Source organism: Spodoptera frugiperda, chromosome 24, assembly GCF_023101765.2.
Source record: "Spodoptera frugiperda isolate SF20-4 chromosome 24, AGI-APGP_CSIRO_Sfru_2.0, whole genome shotgun sequence".
Lineage (NCBI taxonomy): Eukaryota > Metazoa > Arthropoda > Insecta > Lepidoptera > Noctuidae > Spodoptera > Spodoptera frugiperda.
In genome coordinates, this window is record NC_064235.1 from 3,736,548 (window position 1) to 3,755,490 (window position 18,943).

Consider the following 18,943-nt stretch of genomic DNA (forward strand, 5'->3'; position numbering starts at 1 on the left):
GTTGAGTAATTAACTATGTGTGGTGTACGAGTATGTGGTACAGTAGCTTAGTACTGGTGGAAACGGACCCAGCTTTTTTTTTGAGGGAGGAAAATCATCCAATGTCTTCTCCCGCCTTGGACGAGGCGAGAAGGAGTGTCAGACTTGTCAGACTCTTACTGACTAAAAACCACCCCGTTCATACTCCTGTTTTTCGAGCCGGAGCCCCGGTAATCTCGCTAGGTAGTCCGCAGCGCTGGATCAGGCATCAGCCCTACTGGGTCCCATCTGTGTTGATCGGGTTTGAATCCAGCGTTGGGCAAAGTAGGTACCTACTGGTAGTAGCACGGAGCCTGGAATTGTGCCCAGTATAATTATGGCAATAGGCTCACCCCCTATTACATGGGACTTATAACCCAAATGGTGAAAAGTGGGTGTACATTGTATAGCGGCATTACGTGCGCTACTCTGCCTATCCCTTCGGGGATAAAAGGCGTGACTAGAAAAAAAACAAGGCTATGTTAAAAATAAAACACATATTTTTACAATATTTACTTTTAATTTCATTCCAGGTTTTTTTCTTTTACGTTAAATATTCAACAACTTTATGTAGCAAATCTCCAATACATAATTCATCAATGTTAAAAAATCATCTCAGTTTTATTATTTGAACTTGAGCTTACCATGTAGAAATGGGATTTTTATATCAATTAGTTCTATAAATTAAGAATCGTAGCAATTGGCGTTCCATTGTCTCTGCCTACCCCCTTGGGAGACAGGCGTGAGGTTATGTATGTATGTAGTACTGTACTCAGAATCATTTAATGATTAATTAAACTATTCCTTAGTAACGATTTTGTTTCAAAAACAATTGCTAAGGACTGGGTTAAGTAACCATTAAATGACTCTGAGTAAGGGGGGTAAATAAATAGCTGGTTTTAAACGGCAGCGGAATAAAGTGTACATGGCACCACCCCTACTGTATTTTTTAATGGTATAAGCCGGTAAACGAGCAGACGGATCACCTGATGGTAAACAATCGCCGCCGCCCATGGACACTTGAAACACCAGAAGCGTTACAAGTGCGTTGCCAGCCTTTGGGGGGTTAGGAATTTAAGGATTGGGGAAGCGGGGATTGAGAAGATTGGAGAGGGGGTAACATCTGTTACGCCGAAGATACATCATCAGGACGATCTTTCACCGACCTGATCATTACGACATTCACAGCACTACGCTAGCCTAAGAATCCACTAGCAATTCCCGAAGTACAACGAGAGGGACGGAGCTATACAACCTACATAGCTCCGTCCCTCTCGCACTGCTCAGTGATCGACCATTCTGACACAATTGTAATAGCAGACTAAGGCCCCAGATATCATACAGCAGTATTCTCTGATAAACTTGGAACTTTTTAACGATCTCCTAGGTAGACGACCTCCATAGTCCACCATAGGTCGTTACGGTGTCCGCTTACCATCAGGCCGGCCATAAGTTTCGTTGCTACTGCCAAATAGTATTCGGGACTGCACGATTGGCGCTGTGGCCAGCGAATTGGCTGCCGTGCAACGTGCAGCGGGTCTGACTCCCGCACGGAACAACTCTTTGTGTGATCCACAAATTGTTTCGGATCTGGGTGTCATGTGTATGTGAATTAGTATGTTTGTAAATGCACCCACGACAGAGGAGAAAATCCTAGTGTGAGGCAACGTTTACAAAAAAGAAAGAATAGTCTAAATATAGGACCGTAGATCCAACTAAAGTACACAATTTCATAACCGACAAATGAATATTTGCATCGGTTTATAACAAATAAACTCTGTTGAGACCATATTTCACGTCCTTATTTCGACAAGAAGAGGAAAAGACCGTTTTTGTACAACTAACTACTATTGGTAGCAATAAACCTTATGCCCAGTCTGATGGTAAGCGAATACCGTAGCCCAAGTACGCCTGCAATACTAGAGGCATTCACAAAGTCCCTTGTGGACCATGTAGGATGTTCAACATAACCTTGAACCTTATATTTTTTATATTTGATGACGTTTGGCCGCTATCTCGCCTGGTGGTAAGTGATGATGCGGCCTACGATGGAGCACGTCTGCCCATGAGCAGCCTATTCACTCGGGCCTTGAAGACACCTAGGTTATATTACTCAACAGGAAACAGACTCCGGCAAAGAATTCCACTCCCTAGCAGTTCGCATAAGGAAGCTTGAAGCGAAACGCTTCGTGCGAGTGGGTGTGGCATCTACCATAAAGCGGTGGCGCTTCGCCCATTGTCTTGTGGTTCGGTGATGGAAAGGACTAGGGGGAATCAAGTTGTGCAATTCCCCCACACATATCATCAAGAGATCATCTTTAATCATTAAGAATAATAAAGAGGGAAAAAGATGTTTTTTTATGGCATAAGCCGGTAAACGAGCAGACGGATCACCTGATGGTAAGCAATCGCCGCCGCCCATAGACATCCGAAACATCAGAAGCGTTACAAGTGCGTTTTCGGCTTTTTGTGGGTTAGAAATTTAAGGATTGGTAGGGAATTCGGAAGTTTAGGAAGGGGAGTAATTGAAGCTAAAAGCTAATAATAGTTCAGAAGTTTACAGAAGTACGAATTTGTTATTAATTTAAGGAGATCAAAATAAATGCGTTCGACGCTCTGATTGATAAACCTGACGGATCTCAGACCTTTCCAACGAATGCAAAACCGTAGAAATCGGTTCTTCTGGAGTTATGGCGTCAGGAAGGAAAATCCGACTTATTTTCATATTATAGAAGATATCCCATCACCATTAAGTGTAAGCTCAAGTTCAATTAACAATCAGGCCCCAATAAAAATTAACACTGACCGTCCCCAAAACTGTTTACTACCATAATTTAAAATCACACCAAGTTTTGGGCTACAAATTTGCATTTGGATGGTCTGAATTGAACTTGCATGGGTACCCAATTAAATAGAATTCATGTTAGACATCAATTCCAATCATGGTTTACTCACGCACATTAATGGAGAAAAGCTCTACTAGTTTCGAGTCACAGAGGGATTCTTCATCATGAGCAGCGTGTGCAGACGTGGCGACGACACGCAGCCTACTGTTTTTTATAGGGGTTAGGAATTTAAAGGTTGTTGGGGAATCGGGGATTGGGAAGATTGGGAAGGGGGGAATTGGGCCTTTGGTAACCTCACTCACACACCGAAACACAACGCAAGCGTTGTTTCACGTCGGTTTTCTGTGAGGCCGTGGTATCACTCTAGTCGAGCCGGCCCAATCGTGCCGAATAAGATGTTTTGAGTCCCTCTGTGACTCGAAACTAGTAGAGCTTTTCTCCATTAATGTACGTGAGTAAACCGTGATTTTTAGTTAATGTAGTATGTCTCACAATAGTTATTATAAAAATAAAATCTATCTAAACTAAGTTCCCGTGCAAGTTCAACTCATTTCGAGCGGTTCTCAACAATTTTCAGTAAGTGCTGTTCCTAAATCATGGAGATATTGTGCCCTGGGAAGTCGCTACCCTCTTCCTCTGGAGGATTTGCTAACTGGACCCTCGTCGTCAGAGGATCACGCCAGTCCAGAATACTGGGTTCGCCGGATTCTGGTTCTGAAAGAGAAGATGTGCTGAAGTATGACTAATTCAATGATTTAAAGTGTCTAACTGCCTAACTCAGAGTCATTTAATGGAAACTTAACCCAGTAAAATCGTTACTAAGGAATAGTTTAAGTAATCATTAAATGACTCTGAGTGCGGCAGTAAGTATAACAACGGTACTAATGGTCAAATACTCAAAAGTCACTCAATTTTAAGACGCGCTCAAAAATAGTTCTGTCCCTACAAAATTCTTTATAGAATGACAGAGATAGCACGATATTTAAGTACAACTTAAAATTGAATGGCATTTCAGTATTGGGGTGTAAGGGTTGTAGGTCGATAACGCGATGCCCTGTGTGAGCGATCTAGACGCGAAGGCGATGCGGTGCGACGCGCCGCGAAAACTGCAAATGTATTGACGTGGCCTACGTTACCAACCGCACGTGGGATGCGGTGAGACGCGGTGCGGCGCGGCGCGAACTAGACGCGTTGCCATCTCGTTTTAGTTTATAACAGGGCCGGATTTAGGGGAAGGCAACCGGGGCGAAAGCCCCGGGGCCTCCACAAGCAGGGGGCCTCCACAATAGAGACTACGGAAAAAAAAATCTTTCAAATTTCAACTAGTAAACCTAGTAAACATCTCTTCCTTTGATATTTTTTTTTCGCTTTTACCTTTACCTACAGCCTAAAGTACTTAATGCATACATGATTATTTGATTATATTAATCTTAAATATTAACAGAAATCATTGATCTATATTTGTTCACTCCAATTAGGCAATCAGTGAAATGTCAAAATCTTAAATGGCCCTGATAAGCACTTCCAATTTACTACCCATCTTGAGGGAGTACCCCAATGGCTCAATGGCTCAGTTAAACAAAAACAAATCAATTATTATTGACTAATTCACAATAAATTATTTATTGAAAAACTCGACAGAAAAAAATTTTACATTTTATTTGGAAAATAATTTGGGGCAAGGGGCCCCCACTCCTTTGTTGCCCCGAGGCTTCTGGACCCCTAAATCCGGCCCTGGTTTATAATCTCGGAAAGAGAAACAAAACGTTCGCTTCTAGATCGTTATATGTGTAATCGTTCTATGTTTCTTTTTAATACTGTTCACATGTAAAGCAAGACAAAACGTGGATTCGTGTGTCTGGGTCATGTGTATGTAAACTTGTATGTTTGTAAACGCACCCATGACACAGGAGAAAACCCTAGTGTGGGGCAACGTTAAAAAAAACTTAGAAAAATAAATAGATGCGTACTCCGATTAGGTTGAGTGCCAACTGGGGGAGGTTGGAGGACTTTCCGCTTATCTTTCCTTTTGCGCATACCGGGGTGAACAGGAGGGGCGTGCATCGGAGACCGACAATCCTCACACACGTGGCCTTCATCATCTAATAGCCAATTGTGATGGGTTTAAAAAGGTGTTCAAGTATTTTGTGGTTAGAAATCGGATAAGTGATTAAAAGAAAATCAAATAAACTATAGGATCAGGAGAATTACTGGTGTGGTAAAAATGGTAACCTATAAGTTCTTGAATTTAACTGTCTAATTATAAGAGAGTAAATAGAAAATAAAGTCCAGAGAACGAGATCCTGAAGAAAGGGCAGAAAAAATGACCAGTCGCCATCAGTACCCTTAGTACTAGTTTCCTTTACGTTTAAAGTAATCGAAACGAGAGCGCGTTAAGCGCTCTGATTGGTTGATTTATTCGAGCCGGCCAATCTGAGCGCCGTTTATGTTACTTTGAAAGTAAAGCAAACTCGTACTAAGGGTACAGTTCTAAAGGTGAATCACTAATCATTTCCTTTGATTGGCCGGCTCGATTGGAGCAACCAATCAACTCTCCTCTCGTTTCGATCTCGTTCATTAATCGTACGAGTAAAATGAACTCGAACTAAGCCCTCTGACGCTTGCTCACAAGGCGATTTAGGAATTTGAAGCATAGAATTTATTACTACAAGTCCTATACTTAGATATAAGACAAAATATAAACAGTATAATAGCCACCAAAGTAACCAGTAACGACTAACCAGATTTAGCAAATAGACTAGTAGATTTTGTGGTGTCATTGTGTTTTTCCATGATCTGCCCGCATCCAGTACACCGCTTTCTGCGAGCTCTAGCTTTCCGCCGCTGTCTCTCCATCGGGGTCGGAATGACACCATTGCAGATCAATGTTGACCCCCCAACTGTTGACCAAAAGAAGCCATTTGTAAAGGATGCGGGCGAAAATAACATAATTATACCGTATGGAGAAAACACATATGACTTAGGTACTATCCTTAGATTATGGCAAACCCTCTTATGTAGAGGGTTTGCCATAATCTAAGGTTTATCATGAGGAAAATTGGTAGCAGTTAATATAGCCAACAGACACACACAATACCAAGATCAATCAATGTCGGAACCCCTTGCATTTAAGTGTGGGAGAGCCATGCTTCGGCACGAATGGGCCGGCTCGACCGGAGTGATACCACGGCCTCACCGAAAACCGACGTGAAACAACGCTTGCGTTGTGTGAGTGAGGTTAACGGAGGCCCAATTACCCTTTTCCCCATCTTCCCAATCCCCGATTTCCCAACAACCCTTAAATTCATAACCGTAAAGCCCCTGATGTTTCTTGTGCTCATAGGGGGCGGCGATTGCTTACCATCATGTGATCCGTCTACTTGTTTACCGGCTTATACCATAACAAATAATATCAATATTTGTTTTGTTATTGTTATGTTATGTTTGAAACAACTTGTAGTTCTTATAACTAATATTTATTTGATTATTTTATATTTCTGAATTAGACTATTTTTTATATTTCTAATAGATAAATTAAGCATTAATCATCACGCTTGTTCAATGCGGCTTGGCAATTTCAAACTTATCATTAAACATTAAAGCCCAGGTTTCCTCTCGATGTTTGCCTTCACCGTAAGTAGTTGGTAGGTGTCGGTGTGTGCTATGGACGTCTTCCCTTTTGTTGATAAATCGCATACTCGAGCTACACATTTTCCTCGCACAGCTACATACCTTAATATCGGTGGAAACGGTCACATTGTTCCACAGCATAGCTTTGCTTTTAGCATCTTTTTAGCATGGTTACATAGCACATCTCTCGGTTACATACCCTTAAACCAGGCAACTTACGACATTTACTTACGTAGAACTATTTTATGTAATCGTTTACCCTGTCTACATGTGAGCAGTACCATTTCTTTAAAACCGCGTTTGCAGTGAGGAGCGGAGCGGATCGCGATCAATTTGCTTGATATTTTCGCGCGAACTAGACGCGGTGTCGTCACGTTTTTGTTTATAATGTTGGAAACGGATAAAAAACTTAACGATTCATAGGACACGTAGGACATAGCCGCCGCGTCACACCGCATCGCGTTGAATTCGCGTGTCACCGCACCGCGTCGCGTTCGCTTCTAGATCGCTCACGCAGGACTTCGCGGTACACACTCGCTAACCGGAGCGTATGAAAAGGCATAACTCTTAAAAAACAATTTACTATAAGGCCCTTCAGAACTTGTTATACTTTTTTTGAAGGGGGAAAATCATCCAATGACTTCTCCCGCCTTGGGCGAGGCGAGAGGGAGTGTCAGACTCTTACTGACTAAAAACCACCCCGTACCTACTCCTGCTTGTCGAGCCGGAGCTCCGGTAAACCCGCTAGGCAGTCCGGAAACTTGTTATACTAAGGCACTTGTCTCACCGGCAACGATTAACGAGTAACGAGTAAAGCTAGAACTAGAAACGAGTTAGCGAGTTAGGGAGCGAGTGCGTAGTTCCGATATTTAAGATTTATTTCCGATGTTTAACTAGTGAAGCGAGTGCTCGCCGGCAGTGTGAACAGTCAGCGATCAACTGTTTGTATATGCATCTTTATTGCATTATACCTACGTTTCTTGAGCGAGAAAATAGCCGAGAGTTAGTCGTTTTCTCGCCGTTGGTGGGACAACTGCCTTAGGTATTCTTTCTACCTAAACTTAAAATATTCTTACCTAAACTTCGAAGCAGCTCCGCGTCCAACATATGCCAATGCGTCTCGTCGCTCATCCGTCGAGAAATGGTCATTCTCTTAGCGTATTGTGGCATCGTCGTCAACAGATACTGGTTGTCACACGCTGCCCCATACACATGGTTCAACAATTTCAACTGCTGCATAGTAATTTGTTTAGTTAGCGACGCAATTTTAGGTCCTAGCATTTTTTTAAACAAGAATAATTATAATACGTAAGCTTTAGCTAAACGTCCCACATTCGCGGCTCGAGAAAAATAAAATTCAATCAAATGACAGTTCCTTTTTTCAAATTGGTATTGTTGTCTGACAGTTCGGAAGATTTGTTTTTTTGCGCGCCAAATCAATGCTTTCTTTAAACTGTCATGCTTGTTTTTTGAGGTTATGGAATTGAATGGGAGAATATTATTAGTTGTTTGTTTACCTGTTGTAATCTCAGCATGGTTCCGATGTGTATAATCTTAAATGTTTTTATTTAAAATGATTTTTAAGCGTTCGTCAGGGGGTCAATATGTAAATAACTTTGGTTATGTTTAAAAAGGAGTTTTGCCAACAAAGGCACGTCACTTACTGACGGGAAAGCGGTTGGAACTCTAAATTCAAATATTTTCTTTTTCTTTTTAAACTTGATAGCCAGTGTCAGTTGCAAATAATGAAGTAGTTTGTTTTATATTTAATAAGTTTTAGGTTTTATTTGAGTCTGTGCATCTCTGTTCTCCAACAATAAATAGGAGGAAGGTCTGTTTTTATAAAAACAGTTAAATGTGGGTCTGAATTTAGCACGAAGGTTCGGAACCTAGAATGATATCTAACAAATAGGTTTAAAAATCCAAAAGTTTTTAAGTTTGTTGTTTATGTTTTTTACTCAAACACATCAAAACGGCTGAAGGGATTGGAATGAAATTTGGAGCAGGAGAAGGTAAATTGTGGTCTAGAATAAAATGTTGGCTACTTTTATCCCACGGGAACGCGGGGGATGCCACTGATAGAAGTTAGCATTCTAATAAAATCGGGTTCGGCTCCAGAAACATTTATAAAAAATACAACAACAATTTTATAGGTAGGTAACAATGCCAACATTTTCCTTAAAGTAAATACTTTATAAATCTTTCGTAAACAATAACAACTTTTTCCTTAACATACATTTAACAAACAAACTCGTAATTTAGTACCTACCACGCTGTTAATGGTATAATTTGTACCAATTACCCCTCTTTTAATCCCCTTAACAGGGTTATGTATGATATGAGTCCCCGTGTAATATAGGGAGTTCAGCTTACCTATTTATTTTATTTCAACAACCTTTTTGCTTTTTTGGGGTTAAAGATTATGGAGAGTGGGATACTTTTTTTGTTTTAAGGGGCGAAAATCATCCAATGACTTCTCCCACTCTGGGCGAGGCGAGAGGGAGTGTCGGACTCTTACTGACTAAAAACCACTCTGTTCCTACTCCTGCTTGTCGAGCCTCCGCCCAGTAACCCGCTAGGTAGTCCGCAGCTCCGGAAGAGTGGGATACTTACCTTATTAAAACCACCCCGGTGGCCACCCTCAGCACTTGTCAGGCACCGCGTCCTCTAATAGACCATATCGGAGCCCCCAAAGTGAACAGTATGACAATACCTACCTATTGCTATTTTATATTTTCTCATCTTCCTCAGTAAAACCATCACATTATCACCTACAGGCGGCACTGGATCCTCAAATAGATCTGCTCCGACCACCCATATTGACTTACCTAGTGGTAAGTCAATATAAAACCCGTCATCGTAACAAAAAATGAATGTTTTTTTTAACATTCCTAAGTCTGCGTTTGGCCACCAACCAGCTTTCCGCCGGATCGGCGAGGCGAAAATGTGGCCGAAGATAGAGAACATAGGCTTAGATAGTACCTATGTGTAATTATTAAGTTGTTGTTAATTTAAGTGACACTTTTCAAGGTTATTGGAGGCCCAACTGTAACTTCTCTGTTGTTAGATATGGTTGCAGTGTCCAGTCCATCTGACGATCTGCCTGCTACATCACGTCCGTAACTCAGAGAAAAAACACGCTAAATAATTCGACTGTCAGTTTAGTAGAAAGTGTAGAAACTCAATCAGTAAAACCTAATATTGTTGAACAGGACCTTTACACTTTTACATTAATTAAGAGCGGTTACCCTCGAATTGACTTCGCGATAATGGCTTTAACCACATTATAAAATAATAAAAAAAACTTAACACACCAATAAAAAAACCCTACAACACGGTAATTTTGTCAAAAAAAAGCCCCAGAAAAAGTTCCATAAAAAAGATAAAGGATGCATAAATTATTATTAAGTTGTTGATAACTGAGGTAAGTACCTAACACTTTACGAGGTTATTGGAGGCCCAACCATCTTCCATAACATGTTTTATAAAAAAAAAACCTAAAAATACTATAATTTAGTCAAAAAAAGCCTCAGAAAGTCGTTAAAAAAGTTAAAAGATGACATAATCTATAAAAAAAGCCTACAACACACTAATTTTGTCAAAAAAAACCTTAGAAAATACTTTAAAAAAAGTTAAAGGATGAATAAAAGTGTTGTCATAACCTGACCGCCATTGACATGTATAAAATTGTAAAATTAAGATGGCGGTTTGCGCGCCATGCGCATAAAACAAACAACGTATGTTGCCCGCGGCCAGTACTCGCCGAGTTGACCACCGCGCCTAACGACCTTGCGGTACAAGGAAAATTAGCTAAGAAATACAAAAAACCGGCTTCCTAGAACTATTTGTGTTTCGTTTTTGTTTAATATTATGTTTTAATAGTGCAACGTTTTGATTTCTTGAAGACTTATTTCTCTTGGACACAAAGGTTAGTAACTTTTTTCCAATACTTTAAAAGTTTTATTTTTCCAAAGGCCTTTTTTTCCCCGTATTTCGGGATATAACTGTTTTTTTTCTAATTTTATTACACATTTCTTGCAATATAAGAACAAACTAGTTTTTCATCTCGTTTAAATTAAACAAAATAACTTTTAAAGCGTCTTTTCAAAAACTTTTCTTCTTAGAACCTACCTTCAATGAATGACAATCCAATTATAATTTTAAAAGCTTAAAAAAAGTAATATATCGCTATTTATTGGGATAAAACGATTCAAAAACATAACTATTACTATTTCTAATAGCAGATAATAAATAAACCTAAATTAATACGTAGATAAAACACGAAATATGCCTAGATTTGTAGATCCGTGTAGGTACGAAAAGTCGGGGTAAAAAAAATGTTACTACGGTCAAATTGCTAGCAGTGTGTTCGACAAAACCAATTTGTGTGCTTATTAACAAAACAACGGGTTTGATGTTTTCGTAAATCGTTCGCGTAATACTTATAATCACGATTATACGGTTAAAAAGGTTATCGGCAATTCCATATTAAGAGTATATTTATTTATTTATTTTGTTTCTAGGTAGGTAGATATTTTATATATATGTGTAACTTTCTTTGTATTTTTTTTGGTATTTTTTGTTTTTTTTTTTCAGTTTTTGGTTTTTGATTCCCACGTTGTTTGAGTGTTGAACTCGAATCGTTCTTAATTTTCGGGTTCGATGCCCGCGTCCGCATAGTTTTATTCATCCAACTTTGTGATTTTATCGTAATAGAAATGTTGACGGCGTATGGAAATTAAAAATCTATTAAGTCCGTCAGTTAGGTAATGAAATATTAGCAACATGTATTTTTTATATTATATAATAAAACGAATCAAAATTTAGGGAGCAAATACAAAATTTCTATGTACTTAACGTACCTTAATATATCATTGAAAGTAACTATTTGTTTCCGTTAGAAAATAAAAAATACGTGTCTGATGTTTTAAAATAATCTACAAGACGGACATTAAAATAAAAGTTAGTCATCTACCCTATTTAATTATGTGTCTATCTAACTCTAATGTCTAATCTAACAATAAAAACATGAACAGCCTGCTCCAGTAAAAGCCAACCCGTATTTTTTAGTGGTTAATGCTCAAACCTTCTCCGTGTGAGAAGAGGCCTTTGGTCAGCAGTGGCAAATTGATTCGGGTTTGATTGAAAAGGGTTATTTGATTTTGATGCACAATTTGTATGGTGTATTTTCGTCATTTTTCTCCAATCTTAGTCCTTATATGATAGAGGGACCTTTAACATTCACGAGAGGGAAAATTTGGGCCAAAAATAATTACCATGATTGTAGCTACCTATATACTTTGCAAAAAAAAACATTGTGAGGGTAGTGCACAGAGTAAACATTTTTTTAAGGGGGGAAAATTATCCAATGACTTCTCCCGCCTTGGGTTCAGCGAAAGGGAGTGTCAGACTCTTACTGACTAAAAACCAACCCCGTTCTTACTCCTGCTTTCAAGCCCCGATAAACCAGCTAGGTAATCCGCAGCTCCGGTCTACCCTATAACGTATCCAGACTCGCTTGCCCTGCTACAAACAGAGATAATTTTCAAAAATTTAAAATAAACCTTTTTACTTTACTCGACAGTCGCATTGGTTAGTTTTTATTTACCCTTCGTAATATATTACTTATTTAAATTATATATCTTTGTATCTATGCGCAATGACCTTAATTATTACAAAGGGCACTTTGATACACATACAAATTAAGAATTATGTTGAAAAAAGTAAAAAAACGTGCATAAATAATTATTAATAATTAAGTACCTACTACCTACAATCTACATGCATTTAATAACAAAAAAAAATCGGAATAATTATAATGTTTAAAATGATTTTATTTGTTCCTCTTACACCATAAATAGGAACTTTGGAATCGTAACGAAATAAATAATAGTCTGTCAGTCTGTCCGTCAGTGAAGCTAGGTGCTCGTTCCAACATGTAGCTTCGAATGAAGAAGAACGAGCAAGAAATTCAATTCGTTACTCTTTAAAAAAAATATAGGCGCTGCGGACTGTCTAGTGGGTTACCAGAGCTTTGGTTCGAAATGCAGGAGTAGGAACGGGGTGGTGTTTAGTCATTAAGAGTCTGACACTCCCTCTCGCGTCACCCAAAGCTGGAAAAGTCACTTGACGATTTTCCATCTTCAAAAAGAATTCTTAATCTACACCTGTTCCTAATTTCATCCCGACCCCTTCAGCCATTTTGACGTGATTGCTTAACAAACATACACATCCATTCACTTACAAACGCGTTTATAACATTGGGAAGAAGTCCACTCTACGATTTCGGAGAAACAGCGTGATTTGATAACCTATGCAAATAAAGGAATACTTAAGTAGATAAATAGTGAATATCAAGCATATAATGAATACTAATAACTTAATAAGTATCTGGTCACTCGGGGAAGTACCTACATAAAACAGTAAATAAACAAAAACCTATATAACTTATAACTTGTTACTTAGGCTTAGGGCTGCTTTTCCATCAGAGATGTGCTACATATCACAACTCTAGTGGAAAAGCACCAGCTATGCTACGAAGATGTAATAGCTAAGCTGTGAAACTATTGATCCGGTGCTGCGGACTACCTAGCGGATTTACCGGGGCTCCGGTTCGAAAAGCAGGAGTAGGACCGGGGTGGTTTTTAGTCAGTAAGAGTCTGACACTCCCTCTCGCCTCGCCCAAGGCGACAGAAGGAATTGGAAGATTTTCCCCCCTCAAAAAAAAGGGTGTCCATGGAAGGCGCGATTGCTTACTATCAGGTTATCTGTCTACCTTTTTACCGGCTTATTCTACAAAAAAAAAACCCTTGAATTACTGACCCCCAAAATGCAGCAACGCACTTGTAACACCTCTAGTGTTTCGGGTGTCCATTGGCGACGGAATTGCTTACAATCAGGTGATGCGTCTGCTCGTTTACCGGCTTATACCATTAAAAAAACAAGTTCACATCGTCTAGTTTCTATTAAATTTAAATAACCCGTTTTGTTAATATGTTGGTACACCTGATTCCAGTTTTATGTCAATAAAATATTAATTTATTTAGTATGTTGGCACTTGACACATACGGTTATACGAAACCAGTTTGTCATGGTCTCGCTTTGTTCCATCTTCAGTATATTGGCAGGTCATTTTATACTGGTTTTGTATAGGATGATGTGACCCATGTTATAGTCGTGTTAATGACCTTTCGGACTTTGACAGCGCAATATCTAATGTTAACAATATAATCTTTAATTTAATTAATTTTGTAACAACTTTAAGTAGCTTAGTGTATGTAAATTACGAACATTTAATGCTTCTAGATAGATTTTAGGAGGTCTAGAAAATCTAGTAAATTAATACTTCACTCCTTCCATTTTTATGATATAAGACGGTAAACGAGCAGACGGATCACTTGATGGTAAGTTATCGGCGCCGCTCATGGATACTTGAAACACCAGAGGTGTAACAAGTGCGTTGCCGACCTTTTGGGGGATAGGAATTTAAGTTTCTGGGGAATCGGCGATTGGGAATGGCCTCCGGTAACCTCACTCACACAACGCAAGCGTTGTTTCACGTCGGTTTTCTGCTCGGCAGTGGTATCACTCCGGTCGAGCCGGCCCATTCGTGCCGAAGCATGGATCTTCCACACTTATAAATTATAATATTTATATTCATACATCTGACTTTAACCGCGATGACGTCAGATGTCAATATAACAATAACAACATCAGACCAGCTGACCTTTTGTTAAGACTGTTGCCTGCGCGCATCGGACCGAAAATCCTTGTTGCGCGTGCACATGTGACGTGAATTACTAGGGAAAATGTGATTGGGGAAGCCCCTTGAGTAAGTTCTGTCTGTGACATGGACGTGTTTGAAATCTAGATTTATATGGTAATAGGCCGAAAACACTGATGACTGTTGATGAAGCGAAAGAAGTGTAGCAATTGGCGGTCCATTGTCTCTGCCTACCCCAATGGGAGAGAGGCGAATGTAGGCCGTTGATGCCTTGACTGCCTCGTTGGCCAAGTGGTTGCTAGTGCGACTGCCGGGCAAGGGGTCTCGGGTTCGATTCCCGAGTCAGGCGAAGTATTACTGGTTTTATTTTCGGTTTGTCAAAAATTTCTCAATAGTAGCACGGAGTCTGGAAATCTGCCCGATATATGGCGATAGGCGATAGTACATTGCCCAGCGGCATGCCGTAATGTGCACCTCTACCTGACCCTTGGGGGATAAAACGCGTGACGATATAAGAAAAAAACTTACGTAGGTAGGTACTAGGAGTAAAAATAAAAAATTACAATGTTGATATTAGTGTAAATTTCTAATCGATTATTGTCGAATGTAAATTAATCGAATTACAATCGAGTACCATAATCGATTACATTGCTTACTTGGTTCGACATTAATTGTTTACAGATTTTTGCTGTGTTTTCTTTTATTAATTTTTTTGTGTAGTTGAGGCTTTGGGCTGTGTCGGTCGGGCCGAAGATTGGCTTTTAAAATGTAAGTGGTAAAATAAGGTATAATTTCTAAACCACCTTCTTTTGCAAGTTTTATCATACACACAAGTACTCCCGAGCGCTTTGACTGTTCGGCTCCTATTGTTCGTAGCGAAATTTTATAGCCTTTCGCAATAAATTGACTATAACTATACTTCGGCACAAATAGGCCGGTTTGACTGGAGTGATACCAAGGCCTCACAGATAACCGACGTGAAATAACGCTTACGTTGTGCTTCGTTGTGTAATTTCCCCAACAACTCTTAAATTCCTAACCCCCAAAAGGCTGGTAACGCACTTGTAACGCCCCTGGTATTTTAAGTATCCACGTACGGCGGCGATTGCTTACCATCGGGTGATCAGTCTGCTCGTTTACCGGTTTATACCATAAAAAAACTTTGAAGAGTTGACGCAAGTAGGTAAGTACGTTGTCAACATTTTAGGGATACGGAATTTGAAGATTATATTTGATTTTAGACTTTTAATTTTTATACCCCGTCATCTACATTTTTATTTACAAACATGCTCGACAACAGACTAAGGGCACACATACAACGTGTAACAAAATACCCATATACATCAAGAAGCACTGAAGAATACAGGTTGAATGGAATCTCTATACAAAGTTTCAGCTCAAAATATGATATAAAAAAATAGCTACCAAATACAAACGTATCACAACACTACAGGGGTCACTCGCTAATTACGAAACATTTCTTCTGTAAATCTAATCGCCTAGTACCTGTATCTACCTAATTTTGATGTTCGGTTTCTGGAATTTTATGTATTGGAAAAATTCATAACTTGGTACCATGAAAACATGAGTTTAAAAAACCCTTCCCGTATCGTTTGTTATGTTATCTAGAAACCGTGCACTTGATATGTATACCCCCTTTTTGTTACACCGTATATAACAAATAGTTAGTACTTACTAGTAGCGGGGAATTCCAATTGATTTATTATTCACGATGATCATCATCATCATAATAATAACTCGTTGGTCGGAATCCGACCGAAACGAATGACCATTGACACTTCATCGCAGGGCGCGTCATCGTCATTATTGATTTATTATAGCTCTAAGTACATTGGGCTGTCCGGTCGTCTAGTGTACCTAAATTGCTTATTTATATTTATACTAGCTTCTGCCCGCGACTTCGTCCGCGGTAAATTAAAAAATTTAGGGTTGTACTACCCCTAACATTTAGGGGGATGAAAAACAGATGTTGGCCGATTCTCAAAGATACCGGATAAGCACAAAAAAATTCATCAAAATCGGTCAAGCCGTTTCAGAGGAATATGGCAACGAAAACTGTGACACGAGAATTTTATATATTAGATTGCGTACTTATTTACCGGAAGTTAGGAAATACCGGCTTCGAATCTTTTTCGAATTCGGATTTCTGGAATTGTGCCCAGAATATAGCAATAGTTCACCCCCTATTACAATCGGACTTAAAACCGAAATAATGAAAAGTGTTCCCTATGTACACCTATTTTTTTTTTGGAGAGGTAAAATCATCCTATCCCTTTCCCCTTTTTTTGAGGGGGAAAATCATCCAATGGCTTCTCTCGCCTTGGGTGAGATGAGAGGGAGTGTCAGACGTTTACTGTACGAAAAACCACCCCGTTCCTACTCCTGCTTCGAGCCGGAGCCCCGGTAACTTACGCCAATGATATGATGATGAAATGAGTCTGGAAACTGGGGAATAACAGACTATAAATAAAATATATGATTTCGCAAAACATTATATTTATTTATACTTTACAATAATAATTGGCAATACGAGGAAATATGCAGATAATGTGTAATTATGTTTAACTTCATTCTGCTAATGTTAGAAAAAAATACCGGATACGTTATTGCATATCTGTACTTAAATACTTAATAATACATATATAAAGCTGAAGAGCTGGTTTGTTTGTTTGTTTGAACGCGCTAATTTCTAAAACTACTGGTTGCATTTGAAAAAATCATTTAGTATTGTATACTTCATTTATTGAGAAAGATTATTGAGCAGACGGATCATCTGGTGGTAAGCAATCACCGCCGCCCATGTGCAACTGAAAAACCTTTTGGGGGTTAGGAATTTAAGGATAGTTGGGGATTGGGATGATTCGAAAAATTTCTCAGGGGAGGGCGGTAATTGGGCATTCGATAACCTCACTAACAAAACGCAATCGTTATTTCATGTCGGTTTTCTGCTCGGCCATGGTATCACTCCAGTCGAGCCGGCCCATTCGTCCCGATTCATGGCTCTCCCACACTTATAAGTTAGCGCAAGTGTCAAGAATTGTTTGATCCGGAGCTGCGGACTACCTAGTGGGTTACAGAGGCTCCGGCTCAAAAAGCAGGAGTAGGAACGGGGTGGTTTTTAGTCAGTAAAGGTCTGACACTCCCTCTCGCCTCGCCCAGGGCGGCAGAAGAATTGTGTCTTTTATCCACATCTACCGACAGATAGTATTGATGAGACTGCTCTTTACTTACTAAAGTTTTCGAAGATAAATAAACAAAAAGTATAGAATTTTACTTGTGTTGTAAACTTGTCAAGCCAGTTATTGAGCTCGGTGATGTCATAAGCAATTGTTGTTTTATTTTATTTGCTGTGCAGTAGTTAGGATGTTAAGTTTATTTATTGTTTAGCTCACTAGGTACGTTATAATATAATACCATTAAATATTACGCCTGTCTTGGTTTGTGGTTAAATAGACCAATAAGGTACTCTTGAAAGTAAAATTACATGAAAAATAACTTGGGTATACTATAGTGAACTGATTCGGAGCTGCGGACTACCTAGCGATTTACTGGTTACCATCTAGAAAAGCAGGAGTAGAAATGGAATGTTTTTTTTAGTAAGAGTCTGACACTTCCTCTCACTGCACCCGAGGCGAGAGACGTCATTGGATGATTTTCACCTCACAATCCCTCAAAAATAGTGTAACAAACACTTTTCTAAACAGAGAACCTCCTTCATTTTTGAAGTCAGTTAAAAGTTGAAGATATTTCTAAATCAAATCATTTTGGAAACCCCAAAATTGTCCTTGCGTCACATTGAGAAAGTTTCGAAAAAAACATAGCCGGCTGTTCATCATAAAAGGAAAATAAATAAATATCTAACTATTTATTAAGTATTCACAAAATGTCAACAACCTCATTGGGTAATAATGACGTCATAAACCGCGTTTTACGTAGTTATTATAAAGCAAGGATTTGAAAAACCCAGATATATGTTTGTTCCATTAGTAACAGATAGCCATTAATCTATGTATACTCCGGTCAAATTAGACTAAAAATTCAGTAAACCCACGACAAATTCACACCTAGCTGAAAATTGGTACAAATGTTCAAACCACAATTATAAACATTGTGTCAAAAATACCAATTGCTCCCGTTTAAAGAAAAAAATTTATCGGTGTAAGAAGGTCCAAAAAATGTGAGTGATGTTACTGGAGCCCCTTCCCAATATTCCCAATCTCCGATTCCCGAACAACAACCCTTAAATTCCTAACTCCCAAAAATCCGGCAATCCGGGCGGCGGCGATTGCTTACCATCAGGTGATACGTCTGCTCGATAACCGGCGTGTTTCATAAAAAAAAAATCAAACCCGAGCCCCTTGTCCAGTAGTCGCACTTGCAACCACTCGGCCAACGAGGCAGTCTATTATAATTTAATAATAATTTAAACTTTCTTCTTTCCAGATGTTCAAAGCACTACCCATTCTCCTGCTGGTGGCGGGAGCCTATTCCCAAGGCAACGGGGACCTGGACTCCGTGTTAAACCAGATCTTTGGACCCCCACCGGGCACCAACACCAACACGCAGACTCCCAAACCCCAAGCTTCTACCATCGTGCCACCCATCCAGAATAACAGTGGAAGTAAGTTTAAATTTTCCCTCTATCTATATCTCTATCCCAGCCGTCGCGAGAGACACACTGGGCGTCGGGGATCGCGGGACGATC

At 39.4% G+C, this 18,943-nt stretch overlaps 2 protein-coding genes across 4 annotated transcripts in view; one reads left to right on the forward strand and one right to left on the reverse strand.

The window, feature by feature from the left end:
* Positions 1–1,694: 1,694 nt before the first annotated feature.
* LOC126912253 (uncharacterized) lies at positions 1,695–8,179 on the reverse strand. 2 transcript variants are annotated; one of them, XM_050703782.1, is made up of 5 exons: positions 8,012–8,179; positions 7,571–7,727; positions 5,606–5,764; positions 4,835–4,966; positions 1,695–3,578 (listed from the first exon to the last, which is right to left on the reverse strand). In XM_050703782.1, the coding sequence occupies exons 1-5, from the start codon at positions 8,027–8,029 to the stop codon at positions 3,454–3,456; spliced, it is 591 nt and encodes a 196-aa protein (XP_050559739.1). In that variant the 5' UTR covers positions 8,030–8,179; the 3' UTR covers positions 1,695–3,453. The 2 variants fall into 2 exon arrangements, with proteins under 2 accessions (XP_050559739.1, XP_050559738.1); XM_050703781.1 differs by lacking the exon at positions 8,012–8,179 and having other exon boundaries at positions 7,571–7,880.
* A 2,047-nt stretch (positions 8,180–10,226) lies between these two features.
* The window catches only part of LOC118278756 (phenoloxidase-activating factor 2), a 29,496-nt gene continuing 20,779 nt past the window's right edge, over positions 10,227–18,943 (forward strand). For both annotated transcript variants that reach the window (XM_035598092.2, XM_035598096.2), the window contains exons 1-2: positions 10,227–10,422; positions 18,682–18,859. In XM_035598092.2, coding sequence (XP_035453985.1) covers positions 18,682–18,859 — 178 coding nt within the window. In that variant the 5' untranslated portion in view covers positions 10,227–10,422. The remainder of the gene's footprint in view (positions 10,423–18,681; positions 18,860–18,943) is intronic.